This window comes from Triticum dicoccoides, chromosome 1A, assembly GCF_002162155.2.
Source record: "Triticum dicoccoides isolate Atlit2015 ecotype Zavitan chromosome 1A, WEW_v2.0, whole genome shotgun sequence".
In the NCBI taxonomy this organism is placed as follows: Eukaryota; Viridiplantae; Streptophyta; class Magnoliopsida; order Poales; family Poaceae; genus Triticum; species Triticum dicoccoides.
The window spans coordinates 265,697,817-265,714,435 of NC_041380.1; the positions used below are offsets into that span (position 1 = coordinate 265,697,817).

Sequence of the window (16,619 nt, forward strand, 5' to 3'; positions counted from 1 at the left end):
TCCTTTCAGTACTATCACCCTCTTCCTCTCCTGTGCGATCCTCTCCTCTCCACCCTTGCCTCCCTCTTCCCTTGATCTTTGGTCGCCTCTGTCCTCCCCGGACGCCCTTTCCTCTTTCCTCTCCCATAGGAGGCAGGTATGTGCGGAGGATCTACTACTTGGAGCGATGCCTCCACGTCAGCACCACCTCCTCCCTCATGCGCAGCCTCCGAGACCGTCCATTCCCTTTCCCTCTTCCTTCGCCGTGCTCGTGCCGAGCACCTCCTCCCCCAACCCTCTTTGTCGCACAAGCCGATAGAAGAAGAAACGATGATGGCCCGAGCTCCACTGCCTCCATCCCTGGCTCATATTCCTCGTGCGTGGCGGCCGACAGGAGACTGCTTAGAGCCAAACTATGGCATATGGGCAGCTCCGTGTTGTGGCAGTGGCCCTTTTCCCAACGACCTCCTATGTCGGGGCTCATATTACAATCGACGACGATGGCCCACTCTCTAGTTGAGGTGGTTTTTTTGCCTTGTGTTGGCCTAAAGTGGTATTTACTACAAAGATCGACGTCCAGGTTCTTGTGGCCGCCACCCACCACGTTGTCTAGAAGCAGTCGCTTGTCGCCAAGGTACCTAGCCCCCTCATCCTCATTCCTTCCTCTTGCTACTCATATGTATGCAGGGCAACGAAAAGTCATAGCGACGTAGTCCATCGACTCCATCCCTTCTACATATGTCTGACTTGGTGGTGGTCTCCTTTCCTAGTCGTCGGTTCACGTACACTGCTAAATTTGTTTGGAAATTGTTACTAAGGAAGCACTTGTGTCCTTGTTGGTTCATCTGTTGTGTTGCGTGGATAATGATGTCTTGAATGACACTTATGTTCTAAGGACCACTAAAATTGTCCATGCCACGGCAAATTCTTTTTAATTTTTACAAGATTGCGTGCACAAACATATTAATGGTTGTTCTAGTAAATCCATGTTCAGGGATGGTTAATAAACTTTTCTGTAAGTGGTGGCACAAGTGACATCCAAGTTTTTGATGAGTTGTTTCTTGCTTCCGCTCTCAACTTATGAGAAAATGAAAAGTAGCGTTGCCAGTTAATGGTGGGGTATAGGGGGTGGCCGCAAGAAAATGACTAGCGCTCATGGGAGTGGCTATCTACACCTATGTCCTTCGGTGGGATGGGCTTTCGTGACATGGCACTGTTTAACCAGGCTATGTTGGTGCATTTGTGCTGGCGTCTCATTACCGAACCCGAGTCTTTTGTGCTCCAGTGTACTCAAGGGTCGATACTTCCTTGAAGGTCGTTTTTTGGATGTAGCAAAGCCAAGACCATATTATTTCACATGGAGGAGCCTACTCTTTGGTTGTGAGCTTATCAGGGGAGCCCGATGGGGCTGGCAATGGTGTCAAGATCAGAATACTTGAGGACAGTTGGATCCCAGGTTTCCTTCCAGGTACTTTCATGCCTTTGCTACCAGTTTCTGTTAACGCCATGGTTTAGTTTCTGCTTGATGCTTCTTTGTTGACTTGGAATGAGGAACTAGACTATAGTTTCTTTGCGGAGACCATTTCTGAACAAATACTTCTGATCCTATCAGCCACGATGGAGGGGAGGATTTCCTCTCATGGCCCTATGAAAAACACGGCATCTTCTCGGTAATGTCCGGCTACAATTTTGCATGTGTGAGTTTTTCTTCTTTTCGGAAAGTGATAAAGGACATGGTTTGTCCTCTGACCTTCATCAGCAAGAGAAGCAACAGAAGCAGCAACGGAAGCAACGGAAGACCATTTGGCCTGTTAACTGTCCAAATAAGATGGAGATTGTTGTGTCGCGGGCTGCGCATGATTCCTTACCCACTGGTCATCAATTGATTTATCGCCACGTTTTTTAAGATGACGATTGTCGTTTCTGTAACCGAGCAGAGCATGTTGAGCTCCTATGTCCTTTATCGAAAAATGTCCTTTTGCCCAGTCGGTCTGGAGCTGTGTCAAGGTGATACAAAAATTCTCCTTGACAGAGCTCCATGATGCAAAAAATCCATGCAGCCGCGTCTTCCGCCAAAGGCGCTTCAGGAAACGACTCCAACGCCGCACGACGGCATGCACGAGTGCACGTACCTATGTCTCCCCTCCATCTTCTCCACCACCCTCCCAAACTTGGCAAACGCTCCTAATCGCCCCCATTTTCCCCCGTTAAGCCCGCAGCCAGGCCGGCGAGGCTGCGTGCATGCATGCGGCGACGTCGGCCGGCAGCATGGCCTCGATCGAGCTCGGGCGCGGCGGCGCTGGTGGCAGCGGGAACGGCATCGGCAGGCCCGCCGGGATGACGTCCAAGAAGCGGCTCGTGATGATCATCGCCGACCCGGGCCGCGAGTCCACGGCGGCGATGGACTGGGCACTCTCCCACGCCGTCGTCGAGGGTGACGACATCCTGCTTCTCCACGTCAACATGCCGCCGAGCGGCGCCCCCGGCGGCGCGGCCCCTCCGCGAACCGGCTCCGTCGGCAGCAGCAGCGGCTCCCAGCTGGCCGTGTTCCTCGGTGGCGGGGGCTCCGCGGACGGGGAGTTCATGGAGACGATGCGCGCCGCGTGCAAGGCGCGGCACCCGCGCGCTAGGGTCCACGCGGAGCGCGTCGAGCCGGCAACCGAGGGCCGCGAGGCCAAGGCCCAGACCATCCTCGCCGAGTCCCAACGCCGCGGCGTCGAGCTCCTCGTCATCGGTCACCACCGCTTCTCCGCCTTCCTCAGGTAAACCAAACCCCCCAATCCATGTCGTCGATCTCCTCATCGCACAGACGCGACCGAAACAACTAATCTTGCGTGCGCAGGTTGCGGAGCGCGAGCGGGACGAGCCGGCCGAGACACGACAGCACGGCGGAGTTCTTGATCGAGCACAGCAAGTGCTTGTGCGTGAGCGTTCAGAAGAAGGGCAAGAACGCCGGCTACCTGCTCAACACAAAGACCCACAAGAACTTCTGGCAACTCGCATGAACATGCACGCACACATACATACACGTGCCCATCGATTAGATTGATCGAAATTACATTCTTCAATTATCGCGTACGTGTACGGCATGTTAATTTAGAGAAATGAATGTTTGATTGCATCCAGAGAAAAATATACTTTTCATCCCTCAACTTTTGATGGAGTCTAGATTTGGTCCCTCAACTTCGAAACCGAACAACTTGCACCCCCAACTACTGAAACCGGATAAGGTTCATCCCTGGTCTCGGCTTTGAACGGTTTTGGTGCTAACTCTCCCTGGTTTTGACCGGTGCTGACTTAAATACATGTATATATTTCAAATCCGTGAATCATTTGAAATTCATGTATTTTTTCAAATCTCTATATTTTTTATATTCGCGTGAAAATTTCAAATTCACATACCTTTTTGAAATCCACGTAACTTTTCCAAATTTGCATACTTTTTCTAGTCCGCGTTTTTTCTCAAATACACGTACTTTTTCAAGTTCGTGTATTGCTTTCAAATTCGTGTATTTTTTTTCAAATTCATGAACTTTTGTATAAAGTACACGGATTTGAAAAAAAGCACGTGGACTTGAAAATGGTACAAAATAAACGGATTCGAAGAAAGTACGTGAATTTGAGTCAAAACATGGTAAAAATCAGGGAACTCGACATCAAAACCGGTCAAAACCATGTCCATGGACGAACCTTGTCCGCTTTTAGTTGTTGAAGGTGCAAGTTGTCCGGTTTCGAAGTCGAGGGAGCAAATCTAGACTCCGCCAAAAGTTGAGAAACGAAAAATATACTTTTCTCTTGCATCAATGAGTTCTGTGACAAAAAGGTTTCCCCCGCTTTATATTATAAAGCCACGGTATCAACAACAAACAACATCCAAAGGATAAAGTTCAAGGTCCAAACACACACAACAAGTCACGAGAGATATAGAAAATAAAGAAAGAAAAAGTAGGTAATGAAAAAGAAAATCCAAATGCACCTTGCTCGTGCCTTGTTTTGCTGGACTCCATCAAGGACGTATAGGAGGAACTCCCGAAAAAGGCAATCGAAAGCTTTTGAGATGTCAATCTTCCTTTAGCGACTTCCATCTCGCTCGTGTGCGCTGCCACGAGGTGGCAGCCCGGCCCTCCTCCCCACCACCTTGGTGCATTGGCAGGCGAAGCACAACGGGATGCTCCTCCCCCTCATGCAGTCTTGACAGCACAATGTGGATCTCCGCCAACATGCCCCACGCTCAACACAACGTCATGGGGAGTTGTGTGGCGTGGCGTGGTGTGGGTGCAGTCGGCTCACGTTGCAGCGCTGTGGCTGCACAGTGGGAGGCACATCCGAGGTGGCGGCGAGGTGGCTAGAACTGGTGCTGTGATACGTTCATTTTGCATCATGCTTTTATATCGATATTTATTGCATTATGGGCTATTACTTCACATTATGTCACAATACTTATGCCTATTCTCTCTTATTTTACAAGGTTTACATAACGAGGGAGAATGCCGGCAGCTGGATTCTCGGCTGGAAAAAGAGCAAATATTAGAGACCTATTCTGCACAACTCCAAAAGTCCTGAAACTCCACGAAATATCTTATAATAAATAATAAAAAATCCTCGTCAAAGATGAAGATCGGGGGCCCACACCCTGTCCACGAGGGTGGGGGGCGCCCCCCCTAGGGCGCGCCCCCTACCTCGTGGGCCCCCTGGTGGCTCTCTGATGCCCATCTTCTGCTATATGAGGTCTCTTGTCGAGGAAAAAACAAGAAGCAACCTTTCGGGACGAGACTCTGCCGCCACGAGGCGGAACCAATCTAGGGCTCCGGCAGAGCTGTTCTGCCGGGGACACTTCCCTCCAGGAGGGGGAAATCATCGCCATCGTCATCACCAATGCTCCTCTCATCGGGAGAGGGCAATCTCCATCAAAATCTTCACCAACATCATCTCATCTCCAAACCCTAGTTCATCTCTTGTATCCAATTCTTGTCTCCAAGTTCGGGATTGGTGCTAGTATGTTGCTATTAGTGTCGATTACTCCTTGTAGTTGATGCTAGTTGGTTTATTTGATGGAAGATCATATGTTCAGATTCTTTATGCATATTATTACCCCTCTGATTATGAACATGAATATGCTTTGTGAGTAGTTACGTTTGTTCCTACGGACATGGGAGAAGTCTTGCTATTAGTAGTCATGTGAATTTGGTATTCGTTCGATATTTTGATGAGATGTATGTTGTCTAGCCTCTAGTGGTGTTATGTGAACGTCGACTACATAACACTTCACCATTATTTGGGCCTAGAGGAAGGCATTGGGAAGTAATAAGTAGATGATGGGTTGCTAGAGTGACAGAAGCTTAAACCCTAGTTTATGCGTTGCTTCGTAAGGGGCTGATTTGGATCCACATGTTTCATGCTATGGTTAGGTTTACCTTAATACTTTTGTTGTAGTTGCGGATGCTTGCAATAGAGGTTAATCATAAGTGGGATGCTTGTTCAAGTAAGAACAGCACCCAAGCACCGGTCCACCCACATATCAAATTATCAAAGTACCGAACGCGAATCATATGAACGTGATGAAAACTAGCTTGACCATATTCCCATGTGTCCTCGGGAGCGCTTTTCCTTATATAAGAGTTTGTCCAGGCTTGTCCTTTGCTACAAAAAGGATTGGGCCATCTTGATGCACTTTATTTACTTTTGTTACTTGTTGCACGTTACAAATTATCTTATCACAAAGCTATCTGTTATCACTTATTTCAGTACTTGCAGAGAATACCTTGCTGAAAACCGCTTATCATTTCCGTCTGCTCCTCGTTGGGTTCGACACTCTTACTTATCGAAAGGACTAAGATAGATCCCCTATACTTGTGGGTCATCAAGACTCTTTTCTAGCACCGTTACCGGGGAGTGAAGCGCCTTTAGTAGGTGGAATTTGTTAAGAAAAAAATTATATAGTGTGCTGAAATTTACCGTCACTTGTTACTATGGAAAGTAATCCTCCGAGGGGCTTCTTTGGGGTATCTTCACCCCGACCAGTAGAGCAAAGAGTTGCTCCTCAACCTACTGAACCTATTGAAAATGAAATTCCTTTTGAATTTCCTTCGGGTATGATAGAAAAACTGCTAGCTAATCATTTTACAGGAGATGGAAGAAAGCATCCTGATGAGCACTTAATATATGTGAATGAAGTTTGTGGATTATTTAAGCTTGCAGGTATACCCGATGATGTTGCTAAGAAGAAGGTCTTCCCTTTATCTTTGAAGGGAGATGCATTGACATGGTATAGGCTATGTGATGATACGAGATCATGGAACTATAGAAGATTGAAATTGGAATTTCATCAAAAGTATTGCCCTATGCATCTTGTTCATCGTGATCGCAATTATATATATAATTTTTGGCCTCGCGAAGGATAAAGCATCGCTCAAGCTTGGGGGAGGCTTAAATCAATGTTATATTCATGTCCCAATCATGAGCTCCCAAGAGAAACAATTATTCAAAATCTTTATGCTCGGCTTTCTAAAAACAATCGCACCATACTCGATACTTCTTGTGCTGGCTCTTTTATGATGAAGACTATTGGATTCAAATGGGATTTATTGGATAGAATTAAACGCAACTCTGAAGATTGGGATCTCGACGAAGAGCATGAAGAAGAAAGATTATTGAAAACTCTGAAGAAGCACCGCGCTGCTATTGGATATACTCTTGATGATCTTAAGGGCATTAGTCTCACTCTATGTCAACATAAAATAAATTTGGAGGCGGACGCCAAACCAGTTTGTGATCCTCAAAAACGTTTGAATCCTAAAATAAAAGAAGTGGTAAGAAAAAAAATACTAAAGCTTCTGGAGGCAGGTATAATTTATCCTGTTGCTGATAGTCAGTGGGTAAGTCCTGTTCATTGTGTCCCTAAGAAGGGAGGTATTACTGTTGTTCCTAATGATAAAGATGAATTAATTCCACAAAGAATTATTACAGGTTATAGGATGATAATTGATTTCCGCAAATTAAATAAGGCTACCAAGAAAGATCATTACCCCTTACCTTTTATTGATCAAATGCTAGAAAGATTATGCAAACATACACATTATTGCTTTCTAGATGGTTATTCTGATTTCTCTCAAATACCTGTGTCAGCTAAAGATCAATCAAAGACTACTTTTACATGCCCTTTTGGTAATTTGCTTATAGACGTATGCCTTTTGGTTTATGTAATGCACCTGCTACCTTTCAAAGATGCATAATGCCTATATTCTCTGACTTTTGTGAAAAGATTTGTGAGGTTTTCATGGACGACTTTTCCGTCTATGGATCCTCTTTTGATGATTGCTTGAGCAATCTTGATCGAGTTTTGCAGAGATGTGAAGAAACTAATCTTGTCTTGAATTGGGAAAAGTGCCACTTTATGGTTAATGAAGGTATTGTCTTGGGGCATAAAGTTTCTGAAAGAGGTATTGAAGTTGATAAAGCCAAGGTTGATGCTATTGAAAAGATGCCATGTTCCAAGGACATCAAAGGTATAAGAAGTTTTCTTGGTCACGCCGGATTTTATAGGAGATTCATTAAGGACTTCTCAAAAATTTCTCGCCCTCTGGCTAATTTATTACAAAAAGATATACCATTTGTCTTTAATGATGATTGTGTAGAAGCATTTGAAATACTTAAGAAAGCATTGATCTCTGCACCTATTGTTCAGCCACCTGATTGGAATTTACCCTTTGAAATTATGTGTGATGCTAGTGATTATGTTGTAGGTGATGTTCTAGGGCAAAGAGTTGATAAGAAATTAAATGTTATCCATTATGCTAGTAAGACTCTAGACAATGCTCAAAGAAATTATGCTACTACTGAAAAAGAATTCTTAGCAGTTGTATGTGCTTGTGATAAGTTCAGACCTTATATTGTTGATTTTAAAGTAACTATCCACACCGATCATGCTGCTATTAAATATCTTATGGAGAAGAAAGATGCTAAACCTAGACTTATTAGATGAGTTCTCTTGCTACAAGAATTTGATTTGCATATTGTTGATAGAAAAGGAGCTGAGAACCCCGTTGCAGACAACTTATCTAGGTTAGAAAATGTTCTTGATGACCCACTACCTATTGATGATAGCTTTCTTGATGAGCAATTAAATGTTGTAAGTACTTCTCGTAATACTCCTTGGTATGTTCATTATGCTAATTACATTGTTGCTAAATTCATACCACCTGGCTTCACATACCAACAAAAGAAAAAGTTTTTCTATAATTTGAGACATTACTTTTGGGATGACCCACATCTTTATAAAGGAGTAGATGGTGTTATTAGACGTTGTGTACCTGAGCATGAACAGGAACAGATCCTACGCAAGTGCCACTCCGAAGCCAATGGAGGACACCACGCGGGAGATAGAACTGCACATAAGGTATTGCAATCCGGTTTTTATTGGTCTACTCTCTTCAAGGATGCCCGTAAGTTCGTCTTCTCTTGTGATGAATGCCAAAGAATTGGTAATATTAGTAGACGTCAAGAAATGCCTATGAATTATTCACTCGTTATTGAATCATTTGATGCTTGGGGCTTTGATTATATGGGACCTTTTCCTGCCTCCAATGGATACACACATATTTTAGTCACTGTTGATTACGTTACTAAGTGGGTAGAAGCTATTCCAACTAGTAGTGCTGATCATAACATCTCTACTAAAATGCTTAAAGAAGTTATTTTTCCGAGGTTTGGAGTCCCTAGATATTTAATGACTGATGGTGGTTCACACTTTATTCATGGTGCTTTCCGTAAAATGCTTGCTAAATATGACGTCAATCATAGAATTGCATCTCTTTATCACCCACAGTCTAGTGGTCAAGTAGAATTGAGCAACAGAGAGCTCAAATTAATTTTGCAAAAGACTGTCAATAGGTCTAGAAAGAATTGGTCTAAGAAACTTGATGATGCATTATGGGCCTATAGAACTGCATATAAAAATCCTATGGGTATGTCTCCGTATAAAATGGTTTATGGAAAAGCATGTCACTTACCTCTCGAACTAGAACATAAGGCATATTGGGCTATTAAAGAGCTCAATTATGATTTCAAACTTGCCGGTGAGAAGAGGTTATTTGATATTAGCTCACTTGATGAATGGAGAACCCAAGCTTATAAAAATGCCAAGTTGTTTAAAGAAAAAGTCAAAAGATGCCATGACAAAAGGATACAAAAGCGTGAGTTTAACGTAGGTGATTATGTATTGCTATACAACTCTCGTTTAAGATTTTTTGCAGGAAAACTTCTCTCTAAATGGGAAGGCCCCTACATTATCGAGGAGGTCTATCGTTCCGGTGCCATAAAAATCAACAACTTCGAAGGCACAAACTCGAAGGTGGTAAACAATCAAAGAATCAAACACTATATCTCATGTAATCCCATAAATGTTGAAACCAATGTTATTGAAACCGTAACCCCGGAGGAATACATAAGGGACACTTTCCAGAACGTTTCAGACTCCGAAAAGGAATAGGTATGTGGTACGGTAAGTAAACCGACTCCAAAATAATTTTTAAGGCAATATTTCTCCGTTTTGTAATATTTAGAAAAATAGAAAAATAAGTAGCAGTCCGGGAAGGACACGAGGGCCCCACGAGGGTGGAGGGCGCGCCCCCTACCTCGTGAGCACCTTGTGTGCCTTCCGGACTCCGTTTTCTTGCACGATACATATTTTGGTCGGTAAAAATTCATTATATATTATCCCGAAGGTTTTGACTCCTGTATCACGCAAATATCCTCTATTTTTGTTTCAAGCTGTTGTTGCTGCAGATTAGAGCAAGATGTCTTCTCAAGAGTCAGTCGGGAGAGCCGGGTATCTAATCCGGCACCGGAACCAAGGGCAAACAGCGATGTTGACCCCTTTGGGTCAGCAACGGAGGAAGAGATGGAGGCTGACTTGATGAGGGTAGATGCCATGGAAGATCAAGAAGTCACTTCTCGCTTCCAAGTTGGGTTCACGATGGGGGAACTACAGAGCTCAGCTATTCCAAACTCGTTTATCCCTTCCAATGTCAGATTTCTTTCTTATGAAAATATGAAGAGGAGTGTCACTTGTTCTCCCGCAGCTATGCAACACCCTTGGGTGCAAGGAGCTTTAGCCGTCACAGGAAAGCTTCGTAAGGAAATAATGGACCTCAAGCAACAAGTCAATAAGCTCGAGGATGAAAGCCGTATCTTGAGGGGAATCATCGCCAAGAATATTACACCAACAACAAAGAAGGAGACATAATCACATGGGTATGGGCACTCCCCTTGGCAACTGCCAAGCTTGGGGGAGGTGCCCCGGTATCGTATCACAAACACATCTCCTATCTTTACCATTTTTCTTAGTTCAATCCTATTAGTAGTATTTTGATCTAGTAGAATAAAGTTTATGGCATGATCTAGTTCTGAGTTTTGCTTTATGATCTCTCTTTGTAATCGAGTCCATGATATATATATATATATATATATATATATATATATATATATATATATATATATATATATATATATATATATAAAATAAAGATTAGTATTGAGTCAAGGGCTTGATTATTTTGCCATGATCTTGAGTGAATAAAGGAAAAGAAGAAAAAGAATAAAAAGAAACAAAGAGTTCATATTGATCTTATCGAGAGTAATGACTTCACATAGAAAGAGTATGATGATTAAAAGTTGTTGGGAGTTGGCAGACATAGCTTTGGTCATCGTTGCAATTAATAGGAAGTAATAAGGAAAGAGGGGTTCACATATAAATATACTATTATTGACAACTTTTATGATTGGGAGCACTCATTAAAATATGACATGCTAAAGAGTTGATGTTGGACAAGGAAGACAACGTAATGAGTTATGTTTTCTTATATCTGAGATAAAGTATGTTGTCATGGATCCTCTAACATGTTGAGCTTGCCTTTCCCCCTCGTGCTAGCCAAATTCTCAGCACCAAGTAGAAATACTACTTGTGCTTACAATACCCTTAAACCAGTTTTGCCATGAGAGTCCACCATATCTACCTATGAATTGAGTAAGATCCTTCAAGTAAGTTGTCATCGGTGCAAAGCAATAAAAATTGCTCTAAATATGTATGATTGATTGGTGTGGGAGAAATAAGCTTTATACGATCTTGTGATGTGGAAGTAATAAAAGCGACGGACTGCATAATAAAGGTTCATATCACAAGGGGCAATATAAAGTGACGTTCTTTCGCATTAATATTTTATGCATCCAACCATAAAAGCGCATGGAAACCTCTGCTTCCCTTTGCAAAGGGCCTATCTTTTATTATCTTCTACCTTATGCAAGAGTCACGGTGATCTTCACCTTTCCTTTTTCGTTTTATCCTTTGGCAAGCCCAGCATGTTGGAAAGAACCTGATATATATATCTAATTGGATGTAGGGGAGCGTGAGTTATTATTGTTGACATTACCCTTGAGGTAAAATGTTGTGGGGCGAAACTATAAGCCTCTATCTTTCTCTATGTCCGATTAAAACTCCGTAACCATAAGTATTGCGTGAGTGTTAGCAATTATGAAGGACTAGATGATAGTTGAGTATGTGGACTTGCTTTTTAGCTCTGACATAGACTCTTTCTGATGTTATGATAAATTGCAATTGCTTCAATAACTGAGGTTATAGTTTGTTGGTTCTCAATAGGGTTTCTGATTCATACTTTTGCATTGTGAATAGATCATCACTTGAACATAAATAATCATATGACAATATCCATATATGTTGTTGTTATGAGAATAATCATGATGCCTTCATGTCCATATTTTATTTTTATCGACGCCTCTACCTCTAAACATGGGGACATATTTATTGTTATCGGCTTTCGCTTGAGGACAAGCGAGGTCTCAGCTTGGGGGAGTTGATACGTCCATTTTGTATCATGCTTTTATATCGATATTTATTGCATTATGGACTGTTACTTTACATTATGTCACAATACTTATGGCTATTCTCTCTTATTTTACAAGGTTTACATACGGAGGGAGAATGCCGGCAGCTGGAATTCTGGGCTGGAAAAGGAGCAAATATTATAGACCTATTCTGCACAACTCCAAAAGTCCTGAAACTCCACGGAATATCTTATAATAAATAATAAAAAATTCTCGCCAAAGATGAAGACCAGGGGGCCCACACCCTGTCCACGAGGGTGGGGGGCGCCCCCCCTAGGGCGCGCCCCCTACCTCGTGGGCCCCCTGGTGGCTCTCTGATGCCCATCTTCTGCTATATGAGGTCTCTTGTCGAGGAAAAAACAAGAAGCAACCTTTCGGGACGAGACTCCACCGCCACGAGGCGGAACCAATCTAGGGCTCCGGCAGAGCTGTTCTGCCGGGGACACTTCCCTCAGGGAGGGGGAAATCATCACCATCGTCATCACCAACGCTCCTCTCATCGGGAGAGGGCAATGTCCATCAACATCTTCACCAGCACCATCTCATCTCCAAACCCTAGTTCATCTCTTGTATCCAATTATTGTCTCCAAGTCCGGGATTGGTGCTAGTAGGTTGCTAGTAGTGTTGATTACTCCTTGTAGTTGATGCTAGTTGGTTTATTTGGTGGAAGATCATATGTTCAGATCCTTTATGCATATTATTACCCCTCTGATTATGAACATGAATATGCTTTGTGAGTATTTACGTTTGTCCCTGAGGACATGGGAGAAGTCTTGCTATTAGTAGTCATGTGAATTTGGTATTCGTTCGATATTTTGATGAGATGTATATTGTCTAGCCTCTAGTGGTGTTATGTGAACGTCGACTACATAACACTTCACCATTATTTGGGCCTAGAGGAAGGCATTGGGAAGTAATAAGTAGATGATGGGTTGCTAGAGTGACATAAGCTTAAACCCTAGTTTATGCGTTGCTTCGTAAGGGGCTGATTTGGATCCACATGTTTCATGCTATGGTTAGGTTTACCTTAATACTTTTGTTGTAGTTGCGAATGCTTGCAATAGAGGTTAATCATAAGTGGGATGCTTGTTCAAGTAAGAACAACACCCAAGCACCGGTCCACCCACATATCAAATTATCAAAGTACCGAACGTGAATCATATGAACGTGATGAAAACTAGCTTGACGATATTCCCATGTGTCCTCGGGAGTGCTTTTCCTTATATAAGAGTTTGTCCCGGCTTGTCCTTTGCTACAAAAAGGATTGGGCCATCTTGCTGCACTTTATTTACTTTTCTTACTTGTTGCTCGTTACAAATTATCTTATCACAAAACTATGTGTTACCACTTATTTCAGTACTTGCAGACAATGCCTTGCTGAAAACTGCTTATCATTTCTTTCTGCTCCTCGTTGGGTTCGACACTCTTACTTATCGAAAGGACTACGATAGATCCCCTATACTTGTGGGTCATCATGCTGAAGTGGTCTTTGGTAGTGCAGGATGGCTCCTTTAAAAACGGTGTGTCGCGGCCTGCTCGATGCTGCCCAGGGTGGCCGGCAGCGTGAGATGGTGGTATACATTTCTTCGATAGACAGTGTCGGGCAGGATCTAGGGTTTAGGCGGTAGAGGGCCTCAGGGATTGTTCCTTGGTTGGATCTGAACGATCGGATTTGGCCCATGGAGGCCTACTACCCCAATGGTTCGCTTTGGGCGGGTACTGCCCCGACGTCGTGTGGTGGGTAGTTGACCCGTGACGTGATGTTGGCTAGAGCGGTGATCCTCATTTCCCGTCTATGGTGGGCCTGGATCCATATGGCATCTGGCACCCGTCGTTGGGTGCCCTTTGCGCGTGGGCCGACATTTGAATTGGCCGATCCTTACCATGGTGGTGCTACGATATGATGGTTCCCCTCTTGCGTTTTCCGTCCCAAGGTGACCACTTTTTAGTAGCCCGACGTCCGGGTAGCGGTGGGGTGTCTCTCCTAGAAGCCGGGGAGACAACCCTGGATGGTGAGGCTGCATGGATGGGTCTGTGGCGAGCAACATTGCAGCGGTGGTGGTGTCCAATCTTGGCTATGTGGGTAGCAAGGGGAGGGTTGGCAAGTGATCCTAGTGTCACTGTGGCTTCGGTGGGGGTGGCTCCCTGTTCTAGATCTAGAGGCCTTGCTCTGGCGATGATGGGGCCTCCTTTGCAGGTTGGGTTGGCAACATTGGTTCCGCGGGTGGCACGTGTGCGGGTTTGGAGCCAATAGAGCTTTCAAGTGTCGGGGACAAAGATGGCCTAGACTCCCCATAAGCATCAAGTACTGGTAAGTTGTTCATAGGTAGAACCTCATCCAAAGGAGCAGAGCTGGCAGGTGGTAATAATGGTTGCTACAAATTGAGAGAAATAACTTTAGCAGCAACAACTGTCTGAGTGGATCAATCCAGCAGCGAGACTACAATAGAGGAGCAAGGCCGAGAAGCTACAACATGAGGGGCCTTCTCTTGCAACACATGAATTACTTCAGACAGAACAGTTGCAATCGACTGAATATTATGGTGTGCAACAGAAATAGTAGCATGCTTAACAGGATCCACCAGGGGATGCAACAACTGAATTTCACCGGGAACAACAAGATCCTAAGCAGGTGGGTTAACTAAATTCTGAGCTTCAACTAGAGGATCATGGAGATTAAGGCCAAAAGATGCATGGACTCGAGTGGAATTCAAGCAAATTAAAATCCCCCTAGCCATTTTCCTCATTGTCAGGGTTCACTTGCAGAGTATCATCCATCTGTTGATTGTGGAGAGCTGGGCTAAGCTTGGCCGAAAGGGCACTTGGAGATTGCAGTGACCCCCATGCGCTTGAAATGTAGAAAATCTCGAAGAACGCCACGAAGATTAACAAAGACCACCTCACCTTGGAGCATAGAAACCAAAGTGTAAATCACAAGATCTTAATTGGTAGGACTTACAACACCATAGATGACACCAGAGCGCGCCGGCCTCCCCTCCACCTCGATCCCATGGCATCCCTCGGGAAGAAATCGAGAATGATCTAACATAAAGGTGGCCGTCACCGACGACAGAACACTCAAAAGCAGCGGCGACAACAAGGTGGGCACAATAGTCGAGAGAGGGAAGAGTAGTAGAAGAGTTCACTGAGAATGCAAGTCATTCACACTAGAGGCTACGACAGCTCCTCTGTCAGTGGACCGAGAAGGGCAACAAGAGTCACATGCGGTGGCAAATTGGGCGGACCAGATATATTGGCAAGACGACTGTCACGGCTATTCTCCAAAAGTGGACCGAGAAGGGCAACAAGAGTCACATGCGGTGGAAAATTGGGCGGACCAGAGATACTGGCAAGACGACTGTCACGACTATTCTCCAAAAGTGGACAGATTTGTTGCCGATTAACAGAGTCAAAGCAGGAAGCCGCAGCGTTAATTTTGCTTCTGGAGTGACATTTTGGCTGAATGTGGCCCCAATGTCTACATCCACTACGGCGAATGCGGTTAAAGCACGTGGGTCGTAGATGGTCCATGCATAGGCAGCGAACACGAAAGATGTTTCCTTGGACTTTGGACGGCTAAGAAGGAGCAACCCCTTCGGCCCGGTAGTTTGAATACCCGAAGATGTCGTCCTCCCTAAAGCAATGTTATTGGGAGCAGTTAATGTCGAGTTGACTGCTGGAGGGGGCTGAGGAAGACGATCTAAAGCATATTTTGAAAAATGACGATATGAAGTGACATTGCGAGAACTTGAGTGAAAGTTCTAGGGGTTTGAAGAGCAGACGCTATGATTTGCGTTCATGAGAATGGTCAGGAATTGTCCGTTCTTGCTCGATTTTTTTTCATACGATTGGAACTCCTTTCTATAGTCCGAGCTTCCATTACCCCAAAAAAGAAAACTCAGATTGAAAAGATCATTAACAATGTTGCCTCCTCTCATGATCGCAAAACCCATATCTTTAGAAGAGACACTGAATCTGAAGGACCAGTTTTGGAGGCAGGAGACCTTGAACCGGGAGGCATGACCACCAAAGAAGGATTGGAGAATGAGACTAACCGAATCATCGTTGATGCGAAGCTTGGACCTAGAGATCTCCGCCACCATGATGAACTCCTTGGATCTTGTCCCATCAAAGTGATATACAGGAACTCCAAATTGTCTCCAAACAAAAGCTTCGAAAGCCAAACCTGCTTCAAATTTGAGGTTAGAGAGAACCATGATGGTGATTGCTGCTGATGAAGTGTGCATCGGCGGAGGGGTGACCGCCGTGGCCGAAAGGGACAACGGCGGTTGGGTGGCCACCGCGGCCGGAGAGGCCAGGGGCGCTAGGCAGGGGGGCACGTGTGGGGTGTGCCAGGGAGCCCGGTCGACCTATTTTATTGCAAAACATTATGTTTGGACTGTAATATTTATATTTGAATCATTGGTGCATTCCTATATTTGTCCAATATGATTATGAACGGATGAAGATATTTTTATTTTAATTGTTTCAAGTGCTCCAGATATATATAGACAAAATATAGATGAACATTTAATGCACCGGATTGGATGGTCGCCTCCATATGACAGGTCCCTGCCCCTGGTCATAGGCCATGGTAGCAAGGATGTGGCGTGCAATCCTGGTGAAATCCGTTGCTAATTTGCATCGCCAATTAACGGCAGACTCAAACAAACCCTTTGAACAACAAACCAGCCGTCCAATCAAACAAGCAGCTGAATCCATAGCAAGATTATGAGAGGAGA

General features: G+C 44.3%; 1 protein-coding gene across 1 annotated transcript; it reads left to right on the forward strand.

The window, feature by feature from the left end:
* Nucleotides 1-2,197: 2,197 nt before the first annotated feature.
* On the forward strand, nt 2,198-3,131 carry LOC119280815. Its single transcript, XM_037561559.1, has 2 exons — nt 2,198-2,741; nt 2,822-3,131. The coding sequence occupies exons 1-2, from the start codon at nt 2,221-2,223 to the stop codon at nt 2,982-2,984; spliced, it is 684 nt and encodes a 227-aa protein (XP_037417456.1). The 5' UTR covers nt 2,198-2,220; the 3' UTR covers nt 2,985-3,131.
* The last annotated feature ends 13,488 nt before the right edge of the window (nt 3,132-16,619 follow it).

Bases quoted from the DNA above. Each gene is read 5' to 3' on its own strand.
- LOC119280815 (XM_037561559.1), top strand. From the start codon at position 2,221: ATGCATGCGGCGACGTCGGCCGGCAGCATGGCCTCGATCGAGCTCGGG. The intron at 2,742-2,821 runs GTAAACCAAACC...TTGCGTGCGCAG, and splicing joins CGCTTCTCCGCCTTCCTCAG to GTTGCGGAGCGCGAGCGGGA.